This window comes from Pituophis catenifer, unplaced genomic scaffold, assembly GCF_029215685.1.
Source record: "Pituophis catenifer annectens isolate HBS135680 unplaced genomic scaffold, rPitCat1.0.hap2 SCAF_2, whole genome shotgun sequence".
In the NCBI taxonomy this organism is placed as follows: domain Eukaryota; kingdom Metazoa; phylum Chordata; class Lepidosauria; order Squamata; family Colubridae; genus Pituophis; species Pituophis catenifer.
The window spans coordinates 115,487,139-115,514,350 of NW_027256882.1; the positions used below are offsets into that span (position 1 = coordinate 115,487,139).

The window sequence follows — 27,212 nt, forward strand, 5'->3', positions numbered from 1 at the left end:
ATAGCCACTAAATGAAACAGGAATTGATTGCTTCCCAAATGTAGATGGGCTTTAGAGCTATATATATCAATAGTGGGTTTCAAATCCCAGCGCTACCAGTTTGTTACCAGTAGCGCGCAGGCATGCATTCACTTTGTGAGCGTGTGGCACTTCTGTGCATGCACAGAAGCTTCTGCACATGCACAGAGCATTTTTGATGACATCTGGGCAGCGGGAGCCTCCTGCTGCTACCAGTTCGCCCGAACTGGGGCAAACTGGAAGCAACCCACCACTGATATATACTTTTATATGAACACCAATCCCTCCATTTCTCAGATATAAGAACTGGACTTTAAGGAGGATTGCCTCTTTTTTTCTAACACTAAACATGAAGGGGTCTTTATAGACTATCATTAGAATATAGAAGGTAGAATAATAGAATTGGAAGGTCCTTGGAGGTCTTTTCGTCTAAGCAGGAAACCCTGTACCATTTCAGACATTGTTGTCCAGTCTTGTTTTGAAAGCCTCCAATGATGGGACACTTCTTCTGAAGGCAAGCTGTTTCGCTGTTAGTAAACTCTTCCTTAGTTCAGGGGTGGGCTGCTGGGGGTTTGTAGGGGTTTATTTATTTATTGGTTCAATTTATATGCTGCCCTTTTCCAGAGACTCAGGGTGGCTTACAATGTGTTAAGCAATAGCCTTCATACTTTTGTATATACCTTAGTAGGGCTTTTGGCCCCCCCAAGCGGTGTTCTTTTTTATATAAAGTCAGCTTATTGCCCCCACAATCCGGGTCCTCATTTTACCTACCTTGAAAGGATGGAAGGCTGAGTCAACCTTGAGTCTGGTGAGATTTGAACTTGCAGTAATTGCAGGCAGCTGGTGCTACTTAACAGCACTTTAGTCTGCTGCGCCACCATGGCTCTTATTCAGGAGAACCTCTAGCTAAGATTCTGTGCAGTTCAGAGAGCCCCCAAATCCTACTCCTGGCTTGCACTGCCCACTCCGCCCCTCCCAGGAGTCCCCATGCGGCCCATTTTGGATGCAGGTAAGGGCAGGGCACTTGTGGAGGCTCAGGGAAGGTGAAAAACAGGCCTATTGGAAGTCTGGAGAAGGCCTCCAGAGCCTGGGGAGGCTGTTTTCTCCCTCCTGGAGGCTTGAGGAAAGCCTCGGGAGCCCGGGGAGGGCAAAAACACTCCTCCCCCACTGTGGTGCAGGAGGCTGACCATCATGGCCATGCCCACCCAGCAACCGGGCAGAGAACCCCTTGCTAAAATTTTTGAAGCCCACCTCTGCTAGGTGGGCTTCCTTAGTTAGTTTCCATCCATTGTTTCTTATCTTGTCTTTTGGTGCTTTGGAAAAGCACTAAAGCCCCTTTTGTCTTTGTAGGAGACCCTCAAATATTGGAACTCTGCCATCATGTATCCCCTAGTTTATTTATTAATGCTACATTCAGATTCCCATGAAAAATAACTCAGAAGGATTCAATTATTTCAAATCAATGGCTACATTCTTGAATGAGATGAAGATGGAGGCTGTCTGAAGTCCCGCTGTGGATTTCTCTCTCCTTTACTTATCCTTCTTCACTCTATGAAGCTAGGTTTCATGTATTACAGCCACTGTAGGCTAAAAGCCTTCTCTTCAAAAGTTATTCTAACTGTATAATGTGACATGTATTGTTCAGGTTCCTGTGTGGAAAATAAAATAAACCTCAAGAAATTTACAGTAGTTTAGAGCACACGGAATTAATGATTTGGTTATCTGGATTAATGTCTTTGCTAATATTATCTACATACTCTGCCAGGATCATTCACTCCACAAACATCAATTACCTTTCAAAGAATAAGGCATTTCACAGTCCATAAAATTTTGTCATCATATTTAATTAGTGATTTTTTAAAACAGAACCAACTGTTTGCCCTTAGGTTTTCAACTTGTTCCATAGGGCTATAAAAACCCTATTTATTATTGAATCAGACCCTGCTGATAGATCAGATTCTTCTGAGCATTCCAAAAAACTTATGGAATCTGTACAAAAAAATGCAAGGGGAAGTAAATAGCAGACACACACACACATACCTTACTCAAAAAGAAATTTGTGTGTGGAATCCCTGAAATATATAAATTTTCTCTGGGCAGATTATTTAAGTCTTTAAATTTAATTTTCTTAGGGTAGATGGATGATCAAAATATCGCCCTACTCAGAGTTTCTGGTGAAGAAAACTATTCCATCTAAAGTGAACCATTAGAATTATTGGCTCTATATTATTTTATAGTAGTTACATATACTTGATGTTGAACAAACAAAAAAAAAAGAACACAATTTATTCAGAGAAAAGTAAGTAAATAATCTAAAACCGTCTATTGAAATATCATATAATCAGTTTTTACTGAGGAACAACAACATGGTTCAAAATAGTAGGCCTTTCAAATGTTAGAGTATGAACAATATAATATACCGTATGTTAGCATATATATATTAAAACTGGAGATTTTTATCCTCTTATTACCTTCTAATGCGGGCAATACTGCTCTTGTACTTAGTTCAAATTTGAAAAATAAACATTTTCACATATACTTTAGTGCACACACACACACACACACACACACACACACACATGTATATATTAACTGTACATGGCATTCTAGAGCGTGTTTATTAGGAACCAAGCTTCATTGGACACAGCAGTGCTTATGTTTAATATGCATTCAAAGAATTGCATAAATAGGCTGCAACTCTAAACAAATCTACTTTGGAATATGCATAGCTGAATCTGATGGGACTTGTGTCAACAAATATGGGATAGTTTGCATTTGCATTTTTGATAAATCAAATATTGTTTCATTATAATCTTCCAGCTATTCTTATATGTCAGAGAATATACAGTACGTATCTCAGTATTCTCTCTGAACTGCTCTCTGAGCTTGGTCATTTGCTTGCAGATGTTTTAAACCTGATTAGGTAACATCATCAGTGCTTGTGAATGAGGGGTTTGCTCCATGATTCTGTACAGTACATTGCACTGACAGTTTTGATAGGGGTGTGGTTTTCTCCTTGGTAGTTTCTTGATTAGGGTATTAGTTTCTGCTTGATTGTTTACCTGGTGTTAATCCCTGCTTGCTGTTGTTAGCTAGAGAGAATGTGTTGTATCTTTTTGTTTCTTTCTGATATTTTTAAATTGTCTCTTTTGAATCAGTGGTGGGATTCCCCCGGTTCGCATCTATCTATTTGATGTCTGATTGTCTGATTGCCAACCTTTCAGGGATTCTCTATTTTTTAAAATTTATCATGGTCTCTATGTCTAAAATGCTTATCATTTCCCAGTTGAAACTATGGTTGAGTCTGTCTATGTGTTATGAGATTAAGGAATTTTCCATGTGTCTTCTGACTGCTAGTTGGCATTCATGGATATGCTCTGCAACATAATGGCTGTTGCAGTCCTTACATTGTATGTTCTAAATGACCTTTTCCTCTTGGGCTACCTTTAGTTGGTTTGCTTGCTATGATGATACCATGTGGTTGTAATAGTCTGTTGTTTGTTTGTAAGATTTCTGAAGTGTGACAGTGTTATCCAAGCATCTTGTGTTAGTTGTACTGTAGTGGTTTGAGTGGTCAGGCACTTTTTGATAGTGTGTGTGTGTGTGTGTATAAAAAGACAGCTATGAAAGAAGCTATGAATATTATTATATGATTGAGCACTATTTTTTTTTTTTTTTGCTGAATATAGGTTGATGCATATTAGCTAAGAACATGGACAGAAGGAGTGACAAACTATTCTGGCCAAATTATAAAATAGTTTCAATTCTTAATGTTAAAAGAGGTATCATGTGACATAGAATATTTATGTATGAGCCATGCATGTGTATGCATCCTGTGGGCACCTGGATGGCAAAAGCCATTCTTTGGATCAAATCTATAATAGATAATCACTGTAATCATAACAATAATATAATAATAATAATTTTCAAACAAGAAATTATGTTCTTCATATCTTGCCAAAATGTATTATGGGAACTCTTTCGTCTTTGGTAGAGCACAGTGATGTCCACTGGGGCATCTTGGGTAGGTAAGCCGACCTCAAGCTGAATAGTTACAATAAAATGGAATTTACTTTTTGTTTTTTTTCCCTTAAATTCCCTCTCATAAAATGGTACAAAAAATAATAATTGTTTTTTGGTAAAAAAAGCTGGTGAAAACAAGTTTGCACATTTATAATTCCAACAAGTCTCATTAGGAAACATAGGGTTAGCTCCTGAATGATTTCTGAGTTCCTTGTTAGACCTAGAAATACTTGGCTTTGGCAAGTAACAGCCTTTTGAGCTGGTTGCTCCAGAAAAAAAAAGGAGGTGGGGTGGGGAGGAGGCAGAGGAAATAGGAGCAAAAAGGACTAGAATGAGAAGATCGCTATGAAAGAAAAAATGCTGTGCTATTTTATTTTATTTATTTTATTTTATATTGGATTTCTATACCGCCCTTCTCCCTGAGGACTCAGGGCGGTGTACAGCCAGATTAAAAAACATGCAGAACAAATATTAAAAACAATTAAAAGATATATAAATTTGGCCCAATTAAAACTCATTACCAATTAAAAACGTTTAAAACATTTAAAAAACAGTTAAAAATTTCATCTTAAGCCAGCCCGGCTTGTTTAAATAAATGGGTTTTAAGGGCGCGACGGAAGGCACTGAGGTCTTGGATTCTCCGTATCTCTGGGGGGAGCTGATTCCAGAGGGTAGGTGCCCCCACAGAGAAGGCTCTCCCCCTGGGGGTCACCAGCCTACATTGTCTGGCTGATGGCACCCCGAGGAGGCCCTCTCTGTGGGAGCGCACTAGTCGATGGGAGGTCGTTGGTAGCAGCAGGCGGTCTCGAAGATAGCTAGGCCCTATGCCATGGAGCGCTTTAAAGGTGATAACCAACACCTTGAAGCGCACCCGGAAGACAACTGGGAGCCAGTGCAGCTCGCGCAGGAGCGGTGTTACATGGGAGCGCCATGCTGCTCCCGTCACTACCCGCGCTGCTGCGTTCTGGACCAGCTGGAGCCTCCGGGTGCTCCTCAAGGGGAGCCCCATGTAGAGAGCGTTGCAATAGTCAAGGCGAGAGGTGACGAGGGCGTGAGTGACTGTGCACAGGGAATCCCGATCAAGAAAGGGCCGCAACTGGCGAATCAGGCGAACCTGACAAAAGGTCCCCCTGGTTACAGCCGTCAGGTGTTCCTCCAAGGACAGCTGCATATCCAGGAGGACTCCCAGATTGCGAGCCCTCTCTGTGGGGGCCAATGACTCGCCCCCAATAGTCAGTGATGGAGTCAACTGACTATATCGGGATGCTGGGAGCCACAGCCACTCAGTCTTGGAAGGGTTGAGCCTGAGCCTGTTCCTCCCCATCCAGATCCGCACAGCCTCCAGGCACTGGGACATCACTTCAAGGGCATCGTTTCTGCTCATTTCCATTCTCCTGAAATATTAAGGCTCATCTTAAGTCCTATCCAAAAGAAAAGAGAACCATTTTCTGTAAAAAAAAAAAAAGAGAGAGAAATGTAGTTTCTTTAAAATATGGAACTAGTTAACTGAACTTGAAGAGTGAGGATGGATTTCAAAGTGTCAGAAAACAAAAGAAGAAAAATTAAAGAAATGACAAAGAAGAAGTGAAAAAGTTGGAAATTTGGAGAAGGAAGAAAGGAAGGAAGGAAGGAAGGAAGGAAGGAAGGAAGGAAGGAAGGAAGATCAGTCCAGAGTTGCTGTGGGAGACAGAAACTTGCTGCTGGCAGCACGGAAATTTGTGTTTATAAGCATATGCTGAGCAGGATTACTGAAGAAGTCCTCTGTAGCAGTGAAGGGGAGGGGAAAATGTTTTGGCAGCTGCTGAGAAGATCAAGCCAAAAGAAAAAGGAAGGAAGAGGAAAATGGTTAGTATCCTTACATGTGAAATGCCAAGTAGCCAGGGTAAGAAAAATTAATGAGGCTTAGCAGAAGAGTCTCAAGAGCAGGGGTGGGGTCTATTTTTTTTTTTTACTACTGGTTCTGTGGGCGTGGCTTATTTTGTGGGGGTGGCTTGATGGTCATGTGACAATTATTTAGGATTTAGCAGAGGTACTGGTCTACCAGGCTTTTAACTGCTTGCAGAGCTGTACTGATCTACCCATTTATTTTTGCAGACACTGGTCTACCCATTTATTTTTGCAGGCACTGATCTACTCATGCATTTTTGCAGGCACTGGTCTACCCATTTATTTTTGGAGGCACTGATCTACTCATTTGTTTTCTTTTAACACTGATCAGCTGTAGGGTGGCCCTTTGAAGCCCTGCGGCAAGAGTTTAAACAGTTTTTTTTCCTCTAGCCATCAGCTGGGACTCAGGAGGCAGTAATAGATTGGGGGTGGGGCCAAATAAAAGGTAAGAATAACGCGGGGGGTGGGTAGGGTGGGCGAGGGGCGGCAGAACCGGTTTGGTGACATCATATTGTCACCGCTACCGGCTCGGTGGAACCGGGCGGAACCGGGAGGAACCCACCACTGCTCAAGAGGGATCTGAAAAGTTGAGGTGATGGTAGCTGCAACTGCACTCTGCCAAAGCCTATAGATAGTCATAAAACCAACAACTAGTATACAAGCAGAACCCTAGTTGAAGAGAAAAAGCTCAACAGTGGGTGAAACTGTGAGAGAAAGACAAGTGAGGGAGAGAGAAGCAGCAGGGCCAAGAATCATGATTTATCACTTATATCTGACAGCTTATGCACCGAAGACAAATTCCTTGTGTGTCCAATCACACTTGGCCAATAATGAATTCTATTCTATTCTATTCTATTCTATTCTATTCTATTCTATTCTATTCTATTCTATTCTATTCTATTCTATTCTATTCTATTCTATTCTATTCTAGACATGTGCCTTATAAGGCCTGAAGAATTTGGGTACCAGCAGTATGAGGCAATTTAAGAAAACTGAGATTGGTTATTATATATTATAGTATACTATAATATACTATATTATCAGTCAATACAGACTGACCTAACATCAGGTGCAAAGAAAGGATCAAAGCAGAATAAATCAGTTGTATCAAGTGATTCAGAGTGACAACAACAGAACAGCCAATCCAAAAGTGTCACCATAGATCCAGGTGAAGCAAGAGTCAGCACTACAGAATGTGACACCAGAGGTGATGATAAGCAATATCAGAGAGGTTTCAGGACCATGATGATCAAGTCTAATTGACAACAGACACCATCCCAGCAATAAGGGCAGCAAAGGAGTAGATGATGGTGTGCAGGATTGAGAATAGAATAGATAGAATTAAACTAAACCTGAAGGTAGAATAGATAGAATAGGAGTTAGAGCTTAGGAAGAATAGTAAGGCAGACCTTAGGCGTAAATAAAATAGAATGAATCTTAGAAGATTGAAATATAGACACTGACTGTAAATTAGAAAGTGACGGGATGTCTTTTGTAATGAAAACAATATATTTTTTTTAAAAAAAGATTTTCCATACAGAATTAATATGTATGTATCTGGGATAAAATCTATGCCACCCTTCAGCTCAGAGCTGAAAAAGCTGCTTGGTTGAGAAGCGAAACATCTTCAAAGAAAAACCAGAAAGTCCAGTTGCTTCTTGAAAAAGTACCTTTGGGGCAATCATGACCTGGATGACTGAGAATCTCCATAGACATACCACTAAGGTTCTGACTGCTTGGCTATCATCATCCAAGCAGAAGGCCCTGAGGGGTTCTCTCCAACTATGCTCTCTATATAATGAACTCTGATCATGTAACAAGCCAAAGAGTTTGAGCAAGGAGTTAAGCAATAAATAACATTAGCCAGACTTATTGTATCAATTGTAGAATATTTGGAATTCTGTGTATATGGTCTACAGGATTGGATTCATTGGTTGAATAATGGAATTTTTCATTAAAATTTTCTAACACTTTGGAAGATCCAAAGTATCTTCATTTCTATTTTTTCCTAGCTGACCTAAAGGGAGAAAAATAGAAAAGAAAGAAAAAGGAAAGAAGAAAAGGAAGGAAGGAAGGAAGAAAGGAAGGAAGGAAGGAAGGAAGGGAGATCAGAACAGAATGGGGTATTTCAGGTTTGGCCTGAATGATGGCAATTTATTGTAATTATCTTTTTCTGGGAAACCCTTGGGAGGAGTCTGCCAGTAAGTTTTTAACATTTCCCTGTTTGCAAGCTCACACTATCATTTGTTTTTCCTTTCAGCAAAACTCTTTTGTAAAAACCAGAGCTGTCACTTTTTACCAGATTTGGGATATACGAAAGTCCTAGATCAATCTATCTGATCTAGGACTTCCATTTCTAATTAATTGACATTTAGCTTTCATGATATTTTGACTGATTAAATGCAAGAAATGTTAATAATTTAAAAAATGCAGGTAGTATTTATAGCTTATAAAACAGTTTTAATGTAACTAAAGGGTGAACAGGTCAAAATCTGAAAATAAAAAAAAATAACTTCTCAAACATTATACCAATGCTGTGTTTTCATATTTAGAATAATCACGAGACATGAAACATAGGCTTATTCTTTCTGAAAGCCAGAACATATTGAACTCTCATTAGTGTCATTATATTTTTCTCATTATAAAGCTGGGATTCCTTTTCTCTCCAAGCTTCCTGCATGCAGTAAATCCAATGCTAGTCCTTACCCATATATGGAGTCAGTATGCAAAGCCACTATGCTGACTTAAAGGCAGCCTTAAAAAAATCATGACAAAAAGTCCAGAATGAGATTTTATCATGAGATGGAAAAGAATCTCGCTAATGAAAGCTGCATTCCATGTTAAATCACTATTAAAAAGAACTCCAATGCCTTTACAACCTCGTATATTTGGTTATTACCTGCTATTGAAGGGGTTTTCTCCTGGGATTATATGAGTGCTGTCTTTTCCCACTAAGAGCTTAATTCGATCATAGAATGACTTTACAGCCTCTGAACCAGAGTGACTTTGTTGTATAATGTCTAGGGGATCACGTGAGCCACGGCAGAAAAGGCTATTCTGACAAGTCGACTGGAGGCAGCAATCTGGATCCAGGCAATCAATGAGGCCATCTGCAAGGAAGAACACATAAGCTATTTTCCCCAGTCATTTGATTGTACCACTGCTTATAGTTTACCACTGCTTCCTTAGAAGCTGAACAATAGCACTGTTAATCTCAGCACATTTAACTTTATATATACCCAAGCATTTTCATCAACATGGTGACTTTAGTATACCAAATTATCTCTGTTACTGCTTTTAGAATAAGTACATCAAATGCCAAAAACAAGTCATAAAGATATGTGCAGAATGGTTCTCAATTTTGGAATGGACTTTTTCAGCTTTGCTAAAGGCCCAAATTAGCTTTTTGTGAGTCTCCAGGTTTGGGATGTGTGGATTAAATTAAAATTCTGCCCATTTCACTACTCATATTAGTAGTAGTAGTAGTAGTATAATATTCCAATCTGTATGTTATTTTATAGAACATTAATAACAACTGTAATTTGTGTTCATAATGTTTCCTAGAATATAATATTATAATAGCAATAGCACTTAGACTTATATACTGCTTCATAGTACCTTACAGCCCTTTCTAAGCAGTTTACATAGTCAGCATATTGTGCCCAACAATCTGGGTCCACTTTTTACGAACCTCAGAAGGATGGAAGACTGAGTCAACCTTGAGCCAGTCAGGATCAAACTGCCAGCAGTCGGCAGAGTTAGCCTTCAATACTGCATTCTAACCACTGTACCACCACATCATAATGTCCTATGAACATAATGCCGTGTGTGTGTGTGTGTGTGTGTGTGTGTGTGTGTGTGTGAGTGTGAAAATCTCCTACAAGGCACAGCTTTTCATAGAAATTCCTCTAAAATAAATATTTGTTAATATAGATTGCCCATTAACCATTTTTTAATAAAAATGACTACTTTGATTCTTTAATAACATATTTTTTTCAATGCAAGTTACTTCAGTGCATGATTGCCACATATAAAATCTGGTTTTAAATACCATCTCTCTGTTTATATATAACTTTTAATATTTTTTTTTTTTTCAGATTTGTTATCTGTGGTAGCCAGGAAAAAATTAGCTGGCTTTTCCTGATAGATCTCTACGACTAAAAACTTCAACGAGAACAAGGTTGTTCAAACCTGTTTTCCCTGGAACATATCTGAAAGATTTTAATATACTTAATCCAGAAAATTTAACAAATTATTATCTACCATATGTCTTTGTGATGGAGTGAGCTGTTCTTAAAAAAAATAGATGATGGATGTTTGGGTCTGATCAGCTACGAATCTGATTAGCTATTTTGAAGATTTATGCTATGTTCCCATAAGCAAAGACTTATCCATGATCATTTGGAGACTTTTTAAAAAGAAAACAGCATTGATAGCACTCATGGTTTTCATTTCATATACTACTAAGTTATTTTGCTATTTGAATTTAAGATTTCTTTTTTTTAATTTCAAGGTCAGTGACTTGTGATCCTCACTAATCTGGAAGTCCTTTTTCATCTTGGAGGTAGAATATTTTTTCAGATTCCACCCATTTTATATAATCAATGTGAGAAAGGAATTGGAGTCCTATAGTAACTGAAGATGATTTTCCTATTAAAACTTGAACACTTCTTCCACAACACCCTGTTATTTCTGGTGCTTGTAATTATTCATTGAAAATTGTTTCTTGTTTGTACGTGCAGGTGGGAGAAAAAGAGAAGCCTGTCAATATATTAAGGGATCCAAAGGTAAGATGCAGCAAATTACTCTTTTCTACAAATTTGTGTTTACTTATTCCAGCTATGAATACTTCTTTGCTTTGGCTGTTATAGGGGTGAGAGTATAATGACCTCATCAAACTGCATGATTATGGGCTGAAGCATCTGTACACTTTGGACAACACCATGAACTTTAAATTGGCATACCAAACTCCCAGTGGCCTGTCAGTCATGAGAAAAACATCTTCATGCCAGCAAGCCCTCTTGGATATAGTCTGACATTGCAATCTTCAGTAAATTACCCTGTCACTGCCAATCTTAGAGTTATCTCGCAAACAATCAAGAAGGCAATCAAACTGTTCTGAAGGGCCAGTTCAGGACTTCAGATGGCTAGACATTTCTCCATTCAATACTGGTGAGAAACCTATATATCACTACCTGGAGACTGAATGGAAACACACACACACACACACACACACACACACACACACACACACACACACACTTTTTAGGTTTTGTAGTTAAGTCTGCAGCAAGAACCTTTATGAAACTGCAATACTTTTATGTTTCTCTCCTATTGCAGTGCTTGCTAATATTAATTAATTTACAAAGCCTACAATTTTTTTTCAGCATGCAAAGAATTTTTGAGTTAAGCACAGAATTAGATATCTTCTTCAATCGGAAAAAAAGACAGTGCAGATAGAAAGAAAATCTGAAAACAAAGAAGTGTTATTTTCTAAAGGTGGTGGTTGTTTTTTTGAAAAAAAATATTTCTACAAGATATTTTAATTCTGGCAGTAATATTAAATCTAATATATCAAAGTATTTGAAATCCTAAACTTATTACTAGAATGCCTTTCCTAATAGGATGTCTTCTATATTATTCCCAGGAATCCCAGACTTGCTTGTTGGGAATTGTAGAAGTGGAACTCCCCATAAATTCCAAAGCACTGGATCTAGCAAGCTGTGTTGTGGAATAAACCTTATTAAACTCAGTGGAACTTCCCACATAAACATAAATGCATCAGGTGGCTCTTCAAATAGCAGTTGAAATGTGGAACAGAATTACCTATGCTACTCACAGACCCATCAATTACAAACACATCATCACATACATTTGTAGCTGACACTTTAGATACACTTATATTATGGTTGAATTGCTCATGAACAATGAAATTTAAGTAATTTTTTTTTACTGAAGCGATAGCATACATTTCAGAGAATGATCTTCAGTGCATAATAATGAGTTTAAGGGAGAATCGACACATTTAATTTACTGTTATTATGTTGAATAAAAATGTTTAGTTGACTCTTAAATCTGATGGTGGTTATCAAACTCTTACATCATTTTTGAATAAAAATCAATTATAGTGCATCTTAATAAATATTAATGAAGTTTAGAACCTGTGAAGTAAAAAACAGCATATATTTATATTTAAAATAATAAGAGTAATCCATATAATAGCTCAAGATGTCTTTTTAAAGTAATTCATTTATGTTCTCTGTGTACAAACATACATAAATACATACAGGGTAACATACAATTTAAGGAGAACTTTATCAAGGCTCAGGTATGAGACAAGATAAAAACCAAAATATTTGGATCAAGCCAAATATTTCAAAATCATTATGTAGCAAGCATTTACAAGAGATATATATACAGTTTGCAGTTTGTCAACAGAAAAAAAAAAAAAAAAAGCCCAGAAGCTTGTGAATGAGATTTCACAGAACTAGGGCTGCAGAACAACTCAGTTTATGTAGGTAAAACCTGGCTAGAAAGAATATGCACATAAAAGCCTACGAAAAAGAAAAAGACACATTGTACCTTTACAGGGGGAATATCTGAGAAGTGGGTGTGGCTCACTGACGACGCCTTAAAAGGCAGAAATAGCTATCTGAGTCTCCCAGAGAGCAACACAGAGTTGCAGTTTGTCAACAGAAAAAAAAAAAAAAGCCCAGAAGCTTGTGAATGAGATTTCACAGAACTAGGGCTGCAGAACAACTCAGTTTACATAGGTAAAACCTGGCTAGAAAGAATATGCGTATATATATACATATATATATATATATATATGCATATATATATATATATATATATATCTTTTTCTTTTTCTTTTTCGTAGGCTTTTATGTGCATATTCTTTCTAGCCAGGTTTTACCTACGTAAACTAAGTTGTTCTACAGCCCTGGTTCTGTGAAATTCACAAGTTTCTGGGCCTTTTTTCTGCTGACAAACTGCAACTCTGTGTTGCTCTCTGGGAGACTCAGATAGCTATTTCTACCTTTTAAGGCGTCATCAGTGAGCCACACACTCTTCTCAAGTATCCTCCCTGTAAAGGTACAATGTTTCTTTTTTCCTTTTTCGTAGGCTTCATGACGCCTTGCAAGGCAGAAATAGCTATTTGAGTCTCCCAAATTGCAGCACGAGAGTTGCTGCTTTTCAGCAAGATACAAAAAGCCCAGAAAGTTGTGAATGAGATTTCACAGAACTAGGGCTGAAGAACATCTTAGCTTACGTAGGTAAAACCTGGCTAGAAAGAATATGCACATAAAAGCCTACGAAAAAGGAAAAAAGAAACATTGTACCTTTACAGGGAGGATACTTGAGAAGAGGGTGTGGCTCATTGATGACACCTTACAAGGCAGAAATAGCTATTTGAGTCTCCCAAATTGCAGCACAGAGTTGTTGCTTTTCAGCAAGATACAAAAAGCCCAGAAACTTGTGAATGAGATTTCACAGTTCTAGGGCTGAAGAACATCTTAGCTTACGTAGGTAAAACCTGGCTAGAAAGAATATGCACATAAAAGCCTACGAAAAAGGAAAAAAGAATCTGGAACTTGGAAAAAAGAAATGGTAAATCACTTATTGTTGCCAAGAGAATGATATGGTTGCCTTAGGTTATAAAATACTTTATAATTCTTATTTTGGATGCTTTCTTAAGAACTCTAAAGAAGTTAACCATGGTTACCATTTTATGATGAAAGAAAGCAAAGAGTGACACACCAAAATTTTATTTAGTGTGTTATTTAATTTCGGTCTAGATTAACTACTGTATATGCATACTTCATTCCAGCGGATCAACTGTAGTACCATAATTAAAATAAATATTCAGTGCTTTAATACAAAAAAGACATTTAAATCTGTGTCCTTCTAAAAACATCCTCTTCAAGCACATAAATTTAAATGTATTTCTCAATGATGTCCATGACAAAGGATGTACTTGTAACACGCTGCTCATAAGTACAGGTACATACAAGGCAAAGTTTGTATTGTAATATGGTTTCTAATTATCCCCTTTGCCTCATTTCCCCCCCCCCTTTGAAAATGGTTATTGGATTCTGGATATATATGCATGAATTAAAAAATTTAACCAGCTCATATTGTTAAAGTTGGGAACAACTATCCAGTATCTAAGGATACAACATTGACATTTATATGTTAGTCAGATACAAGCTTTGCATTGTAGGCAAAGGAAATGTTACTTACATATTGTGCTCGTTACCTGCAACCCAGCTTGGATATATAAAATATTGGATAGGCTATAATAGAATATATTATATTCCAAAATAGAAACTGGGTTTCAAATAGATGGTATGGAATACAATACTCTTCAAAGCAATCTATAGGAAATCTCACCAACACAAACTATTTTTTAGGATGGTACTATGGATGTCATTAATAGCTTATCAGTGTATTTAATAAAAATCTAATATAGTAAGTCAAATTCTAATAACTTCATTTTGCCTAAGAAAAGTGGCAGTAAATAGCATCTAATTGTTCTGCCACCATTTATCTGGGAATAGGGAAAGCAAACAGGCAATTGGTAATAAGTTTAGTATAACATTAGAACATGGACTCTAATTTGTTATTCCTCTAAAAAGATAATACAAGTACAAAAGACAGGTTCAATCTGTGGAACTTCAACAATAATATGACAAGATAGGGTTTAGGCTGTAGGAAAGGTCCTGGTTATGGTTCTTTTAGTTGTTTGAAGAAAGAGCCAAAAAGAAGTAATTGGCAGCATGTTCTGGGATATTTATTCAGTTATAGACAGACATAGACATAGACACAGACACAGACACAGACACAGACACAGACATAGACATAGACATAGACATAGACATAGACACATAGGACATTAGGTATAACTCTGATCAAAGTCCGGCCCCTGCTTCATAAGCAATGAGCAAAGAAAGGAACGGAAGTCTGATCACAGAGCTATGTTTGCCATCTTGAATTTTTGAACTTCTTTTGAAGACACACTTGGAAATTCAGTTGGTATCAACCAGACAGACTTTCTCTAGTATGATATTCTTCCCAGAAATCAAAGATTTGCTGCCTCTGTTGCAATTTAATGCATAAAATGAAATTATTTTAATTGTCTCTGCACTGATTGTTATTGTTTTCTTCTATGGCCTAGTTACTATTAGCTGCATTTATAATATATACGTAGCATTGTGATTATTTTCTTGTTGTACAATTCCAGCATGTAAATTCTAGAAATGGCTATTCTGCAGTGGTTCTAAAATAGTCTTTCTGAAATAATATTGCTTATGTAGCAGGAGATCCAGAAATATATAGAATCCCTTCTTTAGTTTTGATAGATCAAACTAACAATGCCAAGCCCAAATTAATTGCAAATTAATAAAGATTCAATTACAAACAACTAAAAGATGAGTTGCTGGTGATGGAAGTGACATGTTACAGTACAGGCAAATCAACAATGGTTCTTCCCGGCCTTCTCATTTCAGGGAATATACAGCAAAGATATGAGCATCACTAGATCACTAGATGATTGACATAAACTTTCAGTCCAAAGGGAGCAGCATCTGTCACTTGAAGCTGCCTGTCAAAGAAATGCTCTGTTGAACAGGCAATCAAAGCTACTGCTTAAGCATGAGGCAGGGAAGATCAATTGACTTCTGGTGTATTTCGCATACATTCAATCACTCATGTTCTTCATTCACTCATATGTTTCATTCAATTTCCTTTATAGTCAGAGTTTAGCAAAGGAAAATTAAAAACAAAACAAAAACAAATACGCAGGAACATTTTCACTGAATGAATTTATCATTAAGTATATTACAACATTCATGTATGCATATTATCTACATAGAAAGTATTCTAAATGCACACACTTAATCATCATTTAATCTCAAGCACACAAATTTATAAGCCTTTTGGGTGGTTTAATATCACCAAGTTTGAAGAGGCACCAGAACTGAAAAATAACAGCCTTGTATTCTCTATAGGGAAGGAACATCTGTTTTGTTTGTTTAAAAATGAATTTAAAGACCTGCATTTAATTCAGAACATTGGTCCTTTGACTGTGAAAAAATTGTACATATCACTGCTTGCCTATGGGCCTGTGGGCATCTTCTAGGCCAATTTTGATAAATTCTGGTTGCAGTTTTTCACTCAAAAAGTCATTGCCGGAATCAATAAAATTAATGTTGGTAACAAACTTGTGAAGATTGAAAATGCAAAGCCATTATTACTAATTGTGCAGAATATTTTCCCCAAGTTAGAAAAACAAGTTCATGATTTAGTGACTCCCAGTATGAACCAGATTTGCTGCATATGCTACCCATATTTTTATATATTTAAAACTATCAATAATAGATTTCAATTGTTTATTATGGTAGCAATTTTAAAAATGACTTCAAGTATCAGGTCCATTGTGTTTGCTCAGGGAACCTTTTTCCCTCCTCCTGAGGTATTGTGGGTATTTGTACTTAGAACCTTATAAATCTTTTGTCTGAGCTGAATTAGAAACTCCTGCTGTGGCAGAGCTTGATGAGGCAAGCTAAATTACATGATTTGCTTTTGTGCTCCGAAATACTTGCATTATCTTAAATGCTACAAGCCTGATGAAATATCAAATCACAGGATTCACCATTCTATAAAAGCAAAGCCGGTCCAAATAATTATTACAGGAGGGCAAGATCTGTCATTTCTCTCACTCTCTTTTTCTCTTTTTTTAAAAGATAATTTTGTTTTTAAAAACTAAGATAACACATTCTTAAGCAAATAGGTCAAATATTCTGCTCAGAAAACATGTTACGTTGCAAAAGGAATCTTGTCTTGCCCCCAAAGAAACTTTTATTTAAAGACATAGAAATATTCTTTATTTTGCTATATTAGTCTGAAAAAAATGTTAACTATATCCAGTTTATGAGGTTGAATATTGTACTGGTTAGATATGCTTATATTTCCTCTGATTTCCTCTTATTTTGTATAAGAAGATATTTACAATGGAAGAACATTAATTTGGATTCTTAATTTATGAAATAAGTTAGAAGACAAGAAGGAAATCAGCATGGTCATTAGAGAGTCATCTACAGAATAACAACCAACCAGCATTTGGATTAAGGCAAAAAAAGTACAGTTTGCCAATTAAAATACCATATTGTCCAGTTCATAGATTATACAGGTAATACTTGACTTACAACAGTTCTCTTAGTGACCATACGAAGTTACAATGGCACTGAAAAAAGTAACTTATGGCCATTTTTTTCATTTATGACCATTGCAGCATCCTCGTGGTCACATGATTTACATTCAGATGCTTGACAACTGACTCATATTTATAATGGTTGCAGTGTTTTGGAGTCACGTGATCTCCTTTTGCAATCTTCTGACAAGCAAAGTCAACTGGGAAGCCAGATTCACTTAACAACTGTGTTACTAATTTAACAACTGTGTTAAGAAAGGTCATAAAATTGGTCAAAACTCATTTAACAAATGTCTCACTTAATCCAGAAATTTTGGGTTGTAGTTGTAAGTCAAGGGCTACCTGTATAATCAAAATTAATATAGGCCTAATATAGAGCAGGCTCTGCCAGCTGGCCTGGGCCCCAATAGGGATGCCCTTTCTGGAGGTGGCTGTTGGATTAGGATGCCCGTGTACTTTGTATTCCCTTTCTCCCCATCTTTTAATAGTATTTATTACTAGCCTTTTTAAAAAATTAGTTTAATGTGTAGCAATTTTTATAAGCTACGTAGAGTCATCTCTGGAGAAAAATTAATAAATAAAGAAACAATAAATAAGTAAATAAATAAAATTGTAAATCTTAAAAAAAATAAGCAAAAATATTTATAGATGTCACCAAACTAACATACCTATGACCAACATTTTGGGGCTAATGTTAATTTTATCTCATTTAATTTACAGTGTTCCTACAGGAATTGGGCACAAAAGACCTTTCAAAATGTGTAGGGGAAAAATTGAGTGAACAAGATTTTCTGTCCAATTTCTTTTAGGAGAAGCAGAATTTCTCCAACAATATCTTAAACAAAGAAGTTTCCATTAGTGGCAACAATAGCATTGCTACTAAGAAAGCACAATGCATAAAAGGCGGAAAGGTTGCAATTTGTTGGAGAGAGTACAGTGAAATACAAGATTTTCGCACACGCTCCACTCTTGTTATATTCCACTCTCTGAAACGTTTTCTAATGCAAATTGCCCTTTCCTCAAATTGAATGACAACTGCTAAGGGGAAAAAAAATGCAGAAATTTTGCTTGGTATTCTTTCATAGTTCATGGGAAAACAGTAATGGATTATAAACCCAATGGAAAAGGAAGTCCACTTTCTACCTAAGTGCTTTGGGGACTAAAGCATCTATCTGTAGCTAATTGCTGCTCTTGCTGGCTTGAGTAAAAGGAAAGAAATGATATAAATAAGAGTTCTGAAGAAAATGTGGAATATCATCTCCTCAATCATGTCAGATAATGTTGAGAAGGTTAGATTCTATTCCTCCTTTCCCAAGAAAATAAACTACATAAAATCAATCCATCGAATTTCCTAGGAGAACTGGAAAATCTCTAGAAAACGGTTTCTAATCATTACCCAACCAGTATTGTACTGGGTAAGATGCCCCACATTTGGCAAAATTGAAGCTACAAGATTTGATTTTTATTTTCTTCTACTGCTCTGATGTGATGTTAAGGACGCTGTACTTGTTATACTACGGTGATGATAAAAGTGCTAAAGACTGACATGTTCTGTAGAGATATGGTGTTATGCTAATGAGACATGGTTAAGGTAACACAGTTATATATCTAGAAATCTCCACTACAATAATTTAGGACCCAGATTAGTGGTGATATTTTACCTCACCAAACAATCTTCCCCAGCTTCTCTCTAACAGGAATTCAAAGCAAGGTAGTATCTCTTTAAAAAAAAAACAAAACCACACACCTTACAGAGAAGCTATCTGTGTAAATTTATCCCTATGTATTTGTTTTCAGAGTTTGGGTTTTAGGATTTAATTAATAAATTCAATATCCTCTTAATGGTTTTAAAGTTAGTTTGGGATTTCTTTGGAAAGAAAATAATGCAGTAAAACTATAGGCATATAAATATTTTAAATAGTATAGAGAAAGGTGCAGAAATAGAAATAGGGTACATCTTCAATCCCTAGAGAATAACAAGAGTCATTGGATCATAATTTTACTTGTTTTCCTCAAACCTTATTTTGATTACTTATATATTACCTCAGACATGGGCAGAAATTTGATTTATAAACTGAAATAATGAATGATAAAATGGTATTCTGCAGTATGATTTGAGACAAATTTGGCAGAATGTTTTGTCATTTTTCTCCTACTGCTATTCCAAATATAAAGTTTACCAGTTAATGTATGTATGTATGTATGTATGTATGTATGTATGTATGTATGTATGTATGTTTTCTTTTCTTTTTGTAGGTCTTTATGTGTATTTCTCTTTAGCCAGGTTCTTCCTAGGTAAACCAAGATTTTTCTGCAGCCCTAGTTCAGTGAGATCCCAATCCACTAGTTTCTAGGCTTTTTTTCCAGCAGCCAGCAAGCTCCCTGCTGCCATTGGGAGTCCATTGGGCGTCATTATAAATTTGTTAGTTAAAATGTTTAAAATCCTGGCTAAGATCCCAGCTCAGAATCCTCTAAATTCCCAAACAAAAAACTTTTTAAGGTCTTTCAAAAACTCTGGCTGAAATCCTAGCCAACATTTTAAGGTTAGGCAACGTTTCGACAAGCTCTCTACCTTCTCATCTTTGGGCCTTTATTATCAGTTTAGAAGCTGTGGGTCATGCTTCATCATACTAACTGCAGCCTGAATGCGTGTTAACGGTCCAGTTTCCTCTGGCTCCCTATTACCAACTGTCAACTGCAAAGAGGTAAGAATTCTAGTAGGCATCACAGCCCCACTGGTTGCCTGTTGAGATCTTAGCATATCTTCTGGCTTGGTTCTCTCTCTCTCCCTATTGCTAGCTATCAACTGCAAAGAGGAAAGGGTTCTTGTATGCATTACAACACCACTGGTTGCCTGTTGGGATCTCTGCCTATTCTCTGATGTTAAAATTCAAGTTTCCCTCAGTGCAGGTTTCCAAATACTTGATAAACTAGAGGCGTCATCTCGTCTATTCATATTGTGTGGCCTCTTTTCAATTTCGATAGCCTCCCTAATTATTCTCTTATTAAGATGTTCCTCTTTTACCACTGTTCTAGCCTTGTTGAAATCTATATTCTGTCCTGTGGCCTTCATGTTATACCAAAGAAGAAGTTTGTTCTTCCTTTTTCACTGCATTTTTATGTTCTTCTAAACGTACACTATTCGTCTGTCCAATATAAGATGACTGACAGGAGGTACATGGTATTTCGTATATTCCTTGATTTTCTAGCTCAATTTTATCCTTGGGGTTTCTCAACATCATTGATATTTTTCTATCTGTGCGGAACACTGTTTTTATTTTTTGTTTCTGTAGTATCTTGCTAATTTTATCGGTGGTTCCTTTTATATAGGGCAGGATGGCTTTTCCCATCTTTTGTTCTTCTTCTTGGGTTTCTCTCTGTCCTGATGTCCCTTGTCGAATTATACTTTTAATTTTATTTTCGTGGAACCCATTTGCTATTAATACCTCTGTGAGAGTCTGAAGCTGTTTGTACATGTGCCTCATCTGCTAGACGTTTAGTTCTAGTGATTAAAGTTTTTGCTACTGAATTTATTTGTGAGGGATGATGGTGTGAGTGTGCATCTAGGTATCTATTTGTGTGTGTCTTCTTTTGGTAGACACTATGTCCTAGGGTGCCATCAGTTCTCTTATATATTAATACATCTAAGAATGGGAGTTGATTTTCAATCTCCATTTCCATATGAACTGTATCTTCGGATGCATGTTATTCAAATGTGCTAGAAAATTTTCTAGCTTTCTTTTCCATGGGGTCAGATCACAAACGTATCATCTACATATCTGAGCCATAATTTTGGTTTATAAGTAGTTTGTTCCAACACCTTAATTTTTTTTTTTTAATTTGATTTATATGCCGCCCTTCTCCGAAGACTCAGGGCGGCTTACAATGTGCTCAGCAATAGCCTTCATCCTTTTGTATATTTATACAAAGTCAGCTTATTGCCCCCACAACTGGGTCCTCAATTTACCTACCTTAGAAAGGATGGAAGGCTGAGTCAACCTTGAGCCTTGGCGAGATTCGAACCCTGCAGTAATTGCAGGCAGCTGGTCTTAATAACCAGCTTAATAACAGGGTGCCTTAAACCCCTGTACTACCAAGGCTCTTTCTATTAATTTATAATCCCTCCATGAACAAATTGGCAATAACTGGGGAGAGCGGTGATCCCATTGGTGCCCCTTGCATTTGTTTATATCTTTGCCCTTTGTACATGAAATAAGTGTTAGATACGCAATGCTCTGCCAATTTTATGATGTGGTTTGATGGGTGGTATTTATTTTTGATCGTTGCTAGAGCTTCTATAATGGGTACTTGGGTGAATAATGAGACTACATCAAAGCTTACAAGTAAGTCACCCTGCTCTATGTGTTGGTTTCTCAGAATTTCTATGAGATGATATGAGTTCTGCACATAAGAAGTAATCAATTCTGCAAACGGTTGTAGTTGTTTGGCTAAATACTTAGCCAAGTTTTGTAGCGGAGAGTCTATAGAGCTAACTATGGGTCTGAGAGGTATGTCCTCTTTATATATTTTTGGGAGGCCATATAGTTTTGGAGTTTTCGATGACTTCTCTCTAGGGATGATTGTTCGTTGAACTTCTTTATCTATGGGACTGGCCTTTATCTTGGTTTTGGTAGTTTTTTCTAAATATGTGGTTGGGTCCGTACTTAAGGGTTTATATATAGCATCTTGGATGAGCTCGAGCAACTTTTTGTCATAATCCACCGTATTCATTATCACCGTGGCATTACCTTTGTCTGTGGGCAGTATGATTATGCTGTCATCCTTTCTTAGTTCCTGCAATGCTCTGTATTCTTCTCTGGGCAGATTACTTTTTGGGGGTTTACTAGTGCAGATAATGTTAGTAACCTCATGCCTAATTTTATCAGCATCCTCAACATTAAGTTTTGTTAAGATGGCTTCCACTTCACATATTATTGTTTCTGTAGGAATTTTCTTGGGCGTTACTGCAAAATTAAAGCCTTTTGTTAAGATGCTTGTTTCTGCTGTAGTCAGCTCTCTGTTAGAAACATTGTAAACTACCTTTTTCAGAGGTGCTGTGCTACTCTAGGGGGTCTCCCTTGATTTTTTAAGTTTTCAAAATTATTATATATTATATTATATGCTGCTTATTAATGCTGGGAAGGATCATAACTGAAACAAATAAAAATAGGGCTAAGTAATAGATTGAGGGTTATATATTTGTAGATAAGCCCAAGTCATGCAAGTAGTTCAGTTGTTACTTTTAATAGTAGAAATGTAGAAAAATAATACTTAAAAATAACTTCAAACCTCTGGTATGTCTATTAATCTTATTTCCAAATACTTTTAACTCACTAAAGTCTATGATGTTTTAATTGCATGTGCCATCTTATGAAATTTATATATTTTAATCACAAGTGTAAAATTTGTCATACAATTATAAATAAACTAGCCTTAATCTCCATCAAATACACGTAACAATTATTTACTGAGAACTTGATTAAAAAGGGATTAAATTTTAAAAGGATTCTGCATAGAGTAAATTAATGGATTTCAAACATTTTAAAAAATAATTATACCCACACCTTTGAATGAAGCTTTAATAAAGAGCTAGCATCTGGAAAACCTTTTTTTTTAATTAGGAAACTTCTTTCCTAATTTTTTAACTTTCTTTGGTAAAAAAATATTTTAGAAAAGCATTCCCTTTAAATACATGTGTGCAAATTGTGTAGGCATATCTATACATATATAAAAATCAGTAAGTTATGAAACAACTTACTGATGTCTTCTAAGATAAGAAAAATAAACATTACATATTTGACAATGAAGAACTTTCTTCCTGGTCATACAAGAATTTTATTGATTGATATTTTATTTTTAAGCAGAAAATAAATAGACACTGTGTAGAATTGATTAGGGATTCTATTTGGTCTGGGTTTTTTTCCCTATGATTATGATCCAAACATATCATAATTCTATGGAGAGCAGTGGCTCACATGGTTAGGATGCTGTGATGGAGATTAGCAACCCTGCATTTGGGACCCGAGTAGTGCTGCATGGTGGGATAAGCTCCCACCATTTGCTCCAGCTCCAGCTCCTGGGGACATGAAAAGAGCCCAGGCAACAATAATGTTACTGGCTAAGTCTTTCAACCTGGAAGTGCCTTACAACAGTGCCTTCGATACAAACAGGGGGAATCATAATTCCAAACATACTATGATGGAATAAATGTTTTAAAAATTAATCAATTCCCACATTAATTTAGTCCTAGCATTTATATCTAAACTGTTTCATCTAGTTAGTCATTTTTCCTCAGACTTCCTTAGAGTTTTTCTTCCTTAAGATTGTAGTGGTTGACCATAAAAACAGTACAAAAAAGTATGCAGGCTATTGCTATAATGCGTTGTAAGCCGCCCTGAGTCTATGGAGAAGGGCGGCATATAAATTGGACAAATCAATCAATCAATCAATCAATCAATCAATCAATCAATCAATCATATTGGACTACAAATAGAGAAATCAGTATGCTTTAAGGCAAGAAGAAAAACATAGTAAACAGTTTTTACATTCCAAAAACGTTTTCTCTTAAAAGTGTAATGACATCAGTGTTTTCACATCATATAATTGCAAACAGCCATAGAATTATGGAGAATTTGTGGTCAAGGATATCCTACTCTACAGCCATTTAAAATGTTTTCAACTCAGAGGAAGATTTGTAAATCTGTTATCACAGCATTTGCCTGGAGCAAGGAACAAGGAGAAGTTTAAAGATTGAGTGTTGACTTGCAAAAACTCTAATTCAGCTGATGGGGTATCACAGAAAGTTAAGAATAATGGAGAAGTAAAAATTCTGCTATAAGAAGTTGGAAGATTCCTGTGACCCCAATTCTGAAGCAATATCATTACATTTAGAATGAACTGATTCAATAGGAGTTTAAAATAATATTTTGCACAGGAAAAAGAATTTAATTTTTTTTTTAAAAAAAACCCTCTTTTTATTTAAAAGTTTCCTGTGTGACTCTGTTATCCTTAGGTCTATATGTCCTGTCCTGTCCTATCCTATCAGAATACTTTATAATGTATTATAAAAAGGGCCTGTACTTTTTAAATATACAATAATTTATTCCTTTCACACTAATTACTACACTAAAGTAGCTCAAACAAATTTGTGGATATAACTGAAAATGAGCTTCCAAGAAAATAAGTGCAAAAATTGCAACTGAGAACACAACATGGAGTTTTCTTGCAATTTCTTAATTTTTAGCGTAGCAGAATTGTTCTTTTTCATGACTGGTATTTGGTTGGTGATTTTGACAGAAATTCCTCATTTTTTTTCTCATTTTAAATAAGTATAGTATATGTATATGAACTCAAATGGAAGTGTGCATGCCATTTCATTCTGCTTATGACAAATCAGAAAAAAAAAACCATTCTCAGTGCTTTCTTTACCTCATATCTCTGTCGTTTGCTTAGAGGCATTGCACCTATTTTTAGAATATATCCACAATGAAAAAATAAAAAAATATTGTAAAAAATCAAGGATTCCTACTATACAAATGAACTTTATCTCACAGTATGTTTTGGACAATTTCTATCATCATCAATGATATCCATAAAAAGCGAGAATGTAGTAAAAAGACATTTTTAAAGCTCACAATGGTACAGTATTTTAAAGATTTTTTTTTTTTGCTCAAGTGCCAGCTTACCTTGTTTGCATCTTTCTTTTTCTGTTTTTATAGTGATTGATTGATTATGTGCCATCAACTCTGTGTCAACTTTTAGCAACCACATAGACTTTCTTCAGAATGCTTTCATTACTTGATATTATCTATCCATGCTATTTCTTTGGTAAAATATAGCAGTCATTTATAATTTTCTTTCCTTGCACCGTATGAAATGATACTTTACCATTATCATTAAAGTGATTGTCTGCCTCTACCATTTTTCTAATTTGTTTCTGTCTGATATAGCTACTAGTTGTTTTTTTCTGGGGATTTGCAATGACTTCCATGCCTAGGAGTATATATATAGTTTTGGCTTACTTACATTCTTGATGTTCTTTGCTTACTCCTCCTAGGAATACTCACTATCTTCCCATCATAATAAATTTTGCATACACATACTCATAATAAACTTTTCCCCACAGTTAAACTCATTTTGGTACTAATAGATCCTACATAAAAGATTTATCAAAAGACAAAGTTTCCTTTCATTTAAGCACAAGTCTTAACAACTTTCTGGACATTTCCATATTTTATTGGCTATTTTTTAAGCTTTCCTGTCTACTACACAGCTGTGAAATTTCCCATGTAATAGAAAAAAAAAATCTGTTCTTGCTTAACTTGTTTTGGTATGTGTGTGATCAACTAGGATTGCCTATGTATTGCCACTTTGTCAGGCAGATCCTCAATAGCAAATATAATGTATTAGTACAATCTGCATACTGAAATACACTTATATTGTTGTCTTCAACCTCTTACATCATAAAAAACATTCTTTACACATTTATCCACAAATACAGGATGCAGGGAATAAGACATTGCCCATCTCTCTCTTGCACCCTGTTGAACTACTTGTTAAGATTTTTACTTAATTTTGCAAAATTTATTAGATGTTCATCTACTGTTTTTACTGCACATAGCAACTCCATGTTTTGCAAAGAATTTTATAATTTGGGTTATTTAGCTTTCTCTAAAACAACATATCAAAATATTATTTACTTTTGTATACTTCTCAACAAATCTCAAAAACAAAACAATTCACTTCCACTTCATCCCACAATAGTTTGCAGAAAGTTCAACTATATTACAGCTGATTAGGAAAAAAAGGCACTTCAGTTTTCCAGTGCTGTTAACATCATGCTAATCCAATCATCTGGTTCTATTTTCACTCTAATGCCGAACCCTCATATGAATGGGTCAACAGGGTCAACAGGCCAAAGAATGCAAGAAACACTCAAGTAAACAACTTGTGACAATAAGCTTTAAATGTCAAGAAAGGTTGTTAGTTTAATGTTAAACTATTAATAAAAATGAGTTCTTCAAATGTTATTCAGTATATCTGGAGCTAAATCCTTGGAAACTGTATGATGGATAAAAATGCATGTGGAAGGAAAAAAACCATACACACACACATGTAGATTGAAAAAATATAATACATTAGAACGTGTGACTGGTGAATGTGTAAAAACAGCTATAGCATTTGAAGTCAGAGATATACTTTATACTAAAATCATTTTCAATTTATCACTGGTTAAATTTCTTCCAGTATATAGTGTCCTTAAGACAATATACTATATATAAATACTGAGACAGAACTCTGTTTTACTAATTAACATGTTTTTTAATTAAAAAAAATTCTCAAGAATAAATTCTTGTATCATAGCCAGTAAAATGAATTCCACTATTCCGTTCCATTTAGCACTTTCTGCTTTGCAAATTGAAGTTGATAAAATACAAGTATTACCTTTGTCCAGAATTCTCTTGTATTTGCCCATAGCTGGCAGTTAACAATACCTTGGAAAGTTTCCTGCTTAATCATCTGTGCCTTTGCTTGAATTATCTACAATGTATGCTGGTATTTTTGCAAGTGTAAGTCACACAGAGCGTATATCTGAAGGAGCACTGAGACTTGAAATTCTAAACCACACAAATGCCTAGTGAGAATTGTAGCCTCCAAATCTGAGCTCTGCCAGAAATGAATCAAGCCCTATATTTAAAATAAGTCTTTCAGGTCACATTATTTTGCTCACAAGAGTACTACTTTATCCATCTCATTTGCTTCAATGGAAATGTAACAACAACACTTGACAATAGTAGGAGAGGGGGTCTTTCACTCGTAAAATGACTCATGATGAAGCTGCACATAACCCTCTGTTCTTTCAAGGCTGGGAATTGGAAGACTTTTGCTCACCTCCCTCATTATCCTTGTTATCAGCACAGGAGGTTTCCATAGCAACATTGCATCCAGGCCCTCTCCAGCCGGTCTGGCAGACACACTGCCAGCTGTTCTGACCGAGTGTGCATCTCCCATTGCCATTGCACAAATCAGGGCAGCCATCTGGTTGAAGAAACGAAGAAGATAAGTTCAAGTA

General features: G+C 36.1%; 1 protein-coding gene across 2 annotated transcripts in view; it reads right to left on the reverse strand.

Annotated features, from left to right (window-relative positions):
• Positions 1-27,212, reverse strand: part of TENM2 (teneurin transmembrane protein 2) — an 823,064-nt gene that overhangs the window by 68,966 nt on the left and 726,886 nt on the right. For both annotated transcript variants that reach the window (XM_070937374.1, XM_070937373.1), the window contains exons 13-14: positions 27,032-27,178; positions 8,828-9,038 (exon numbers count right to left, since the gene is read on the reverse strand). In XM_070937374.1, the coding sequence (XP_070793475.1) occupies positions 8,828-9,038; positions 27,032-27,178 (358 nt within the window). The remainder of the gene's footprint in view (positions 1-8,827; positions 9,039-27,031; positions 27,179-27,212) is intronic.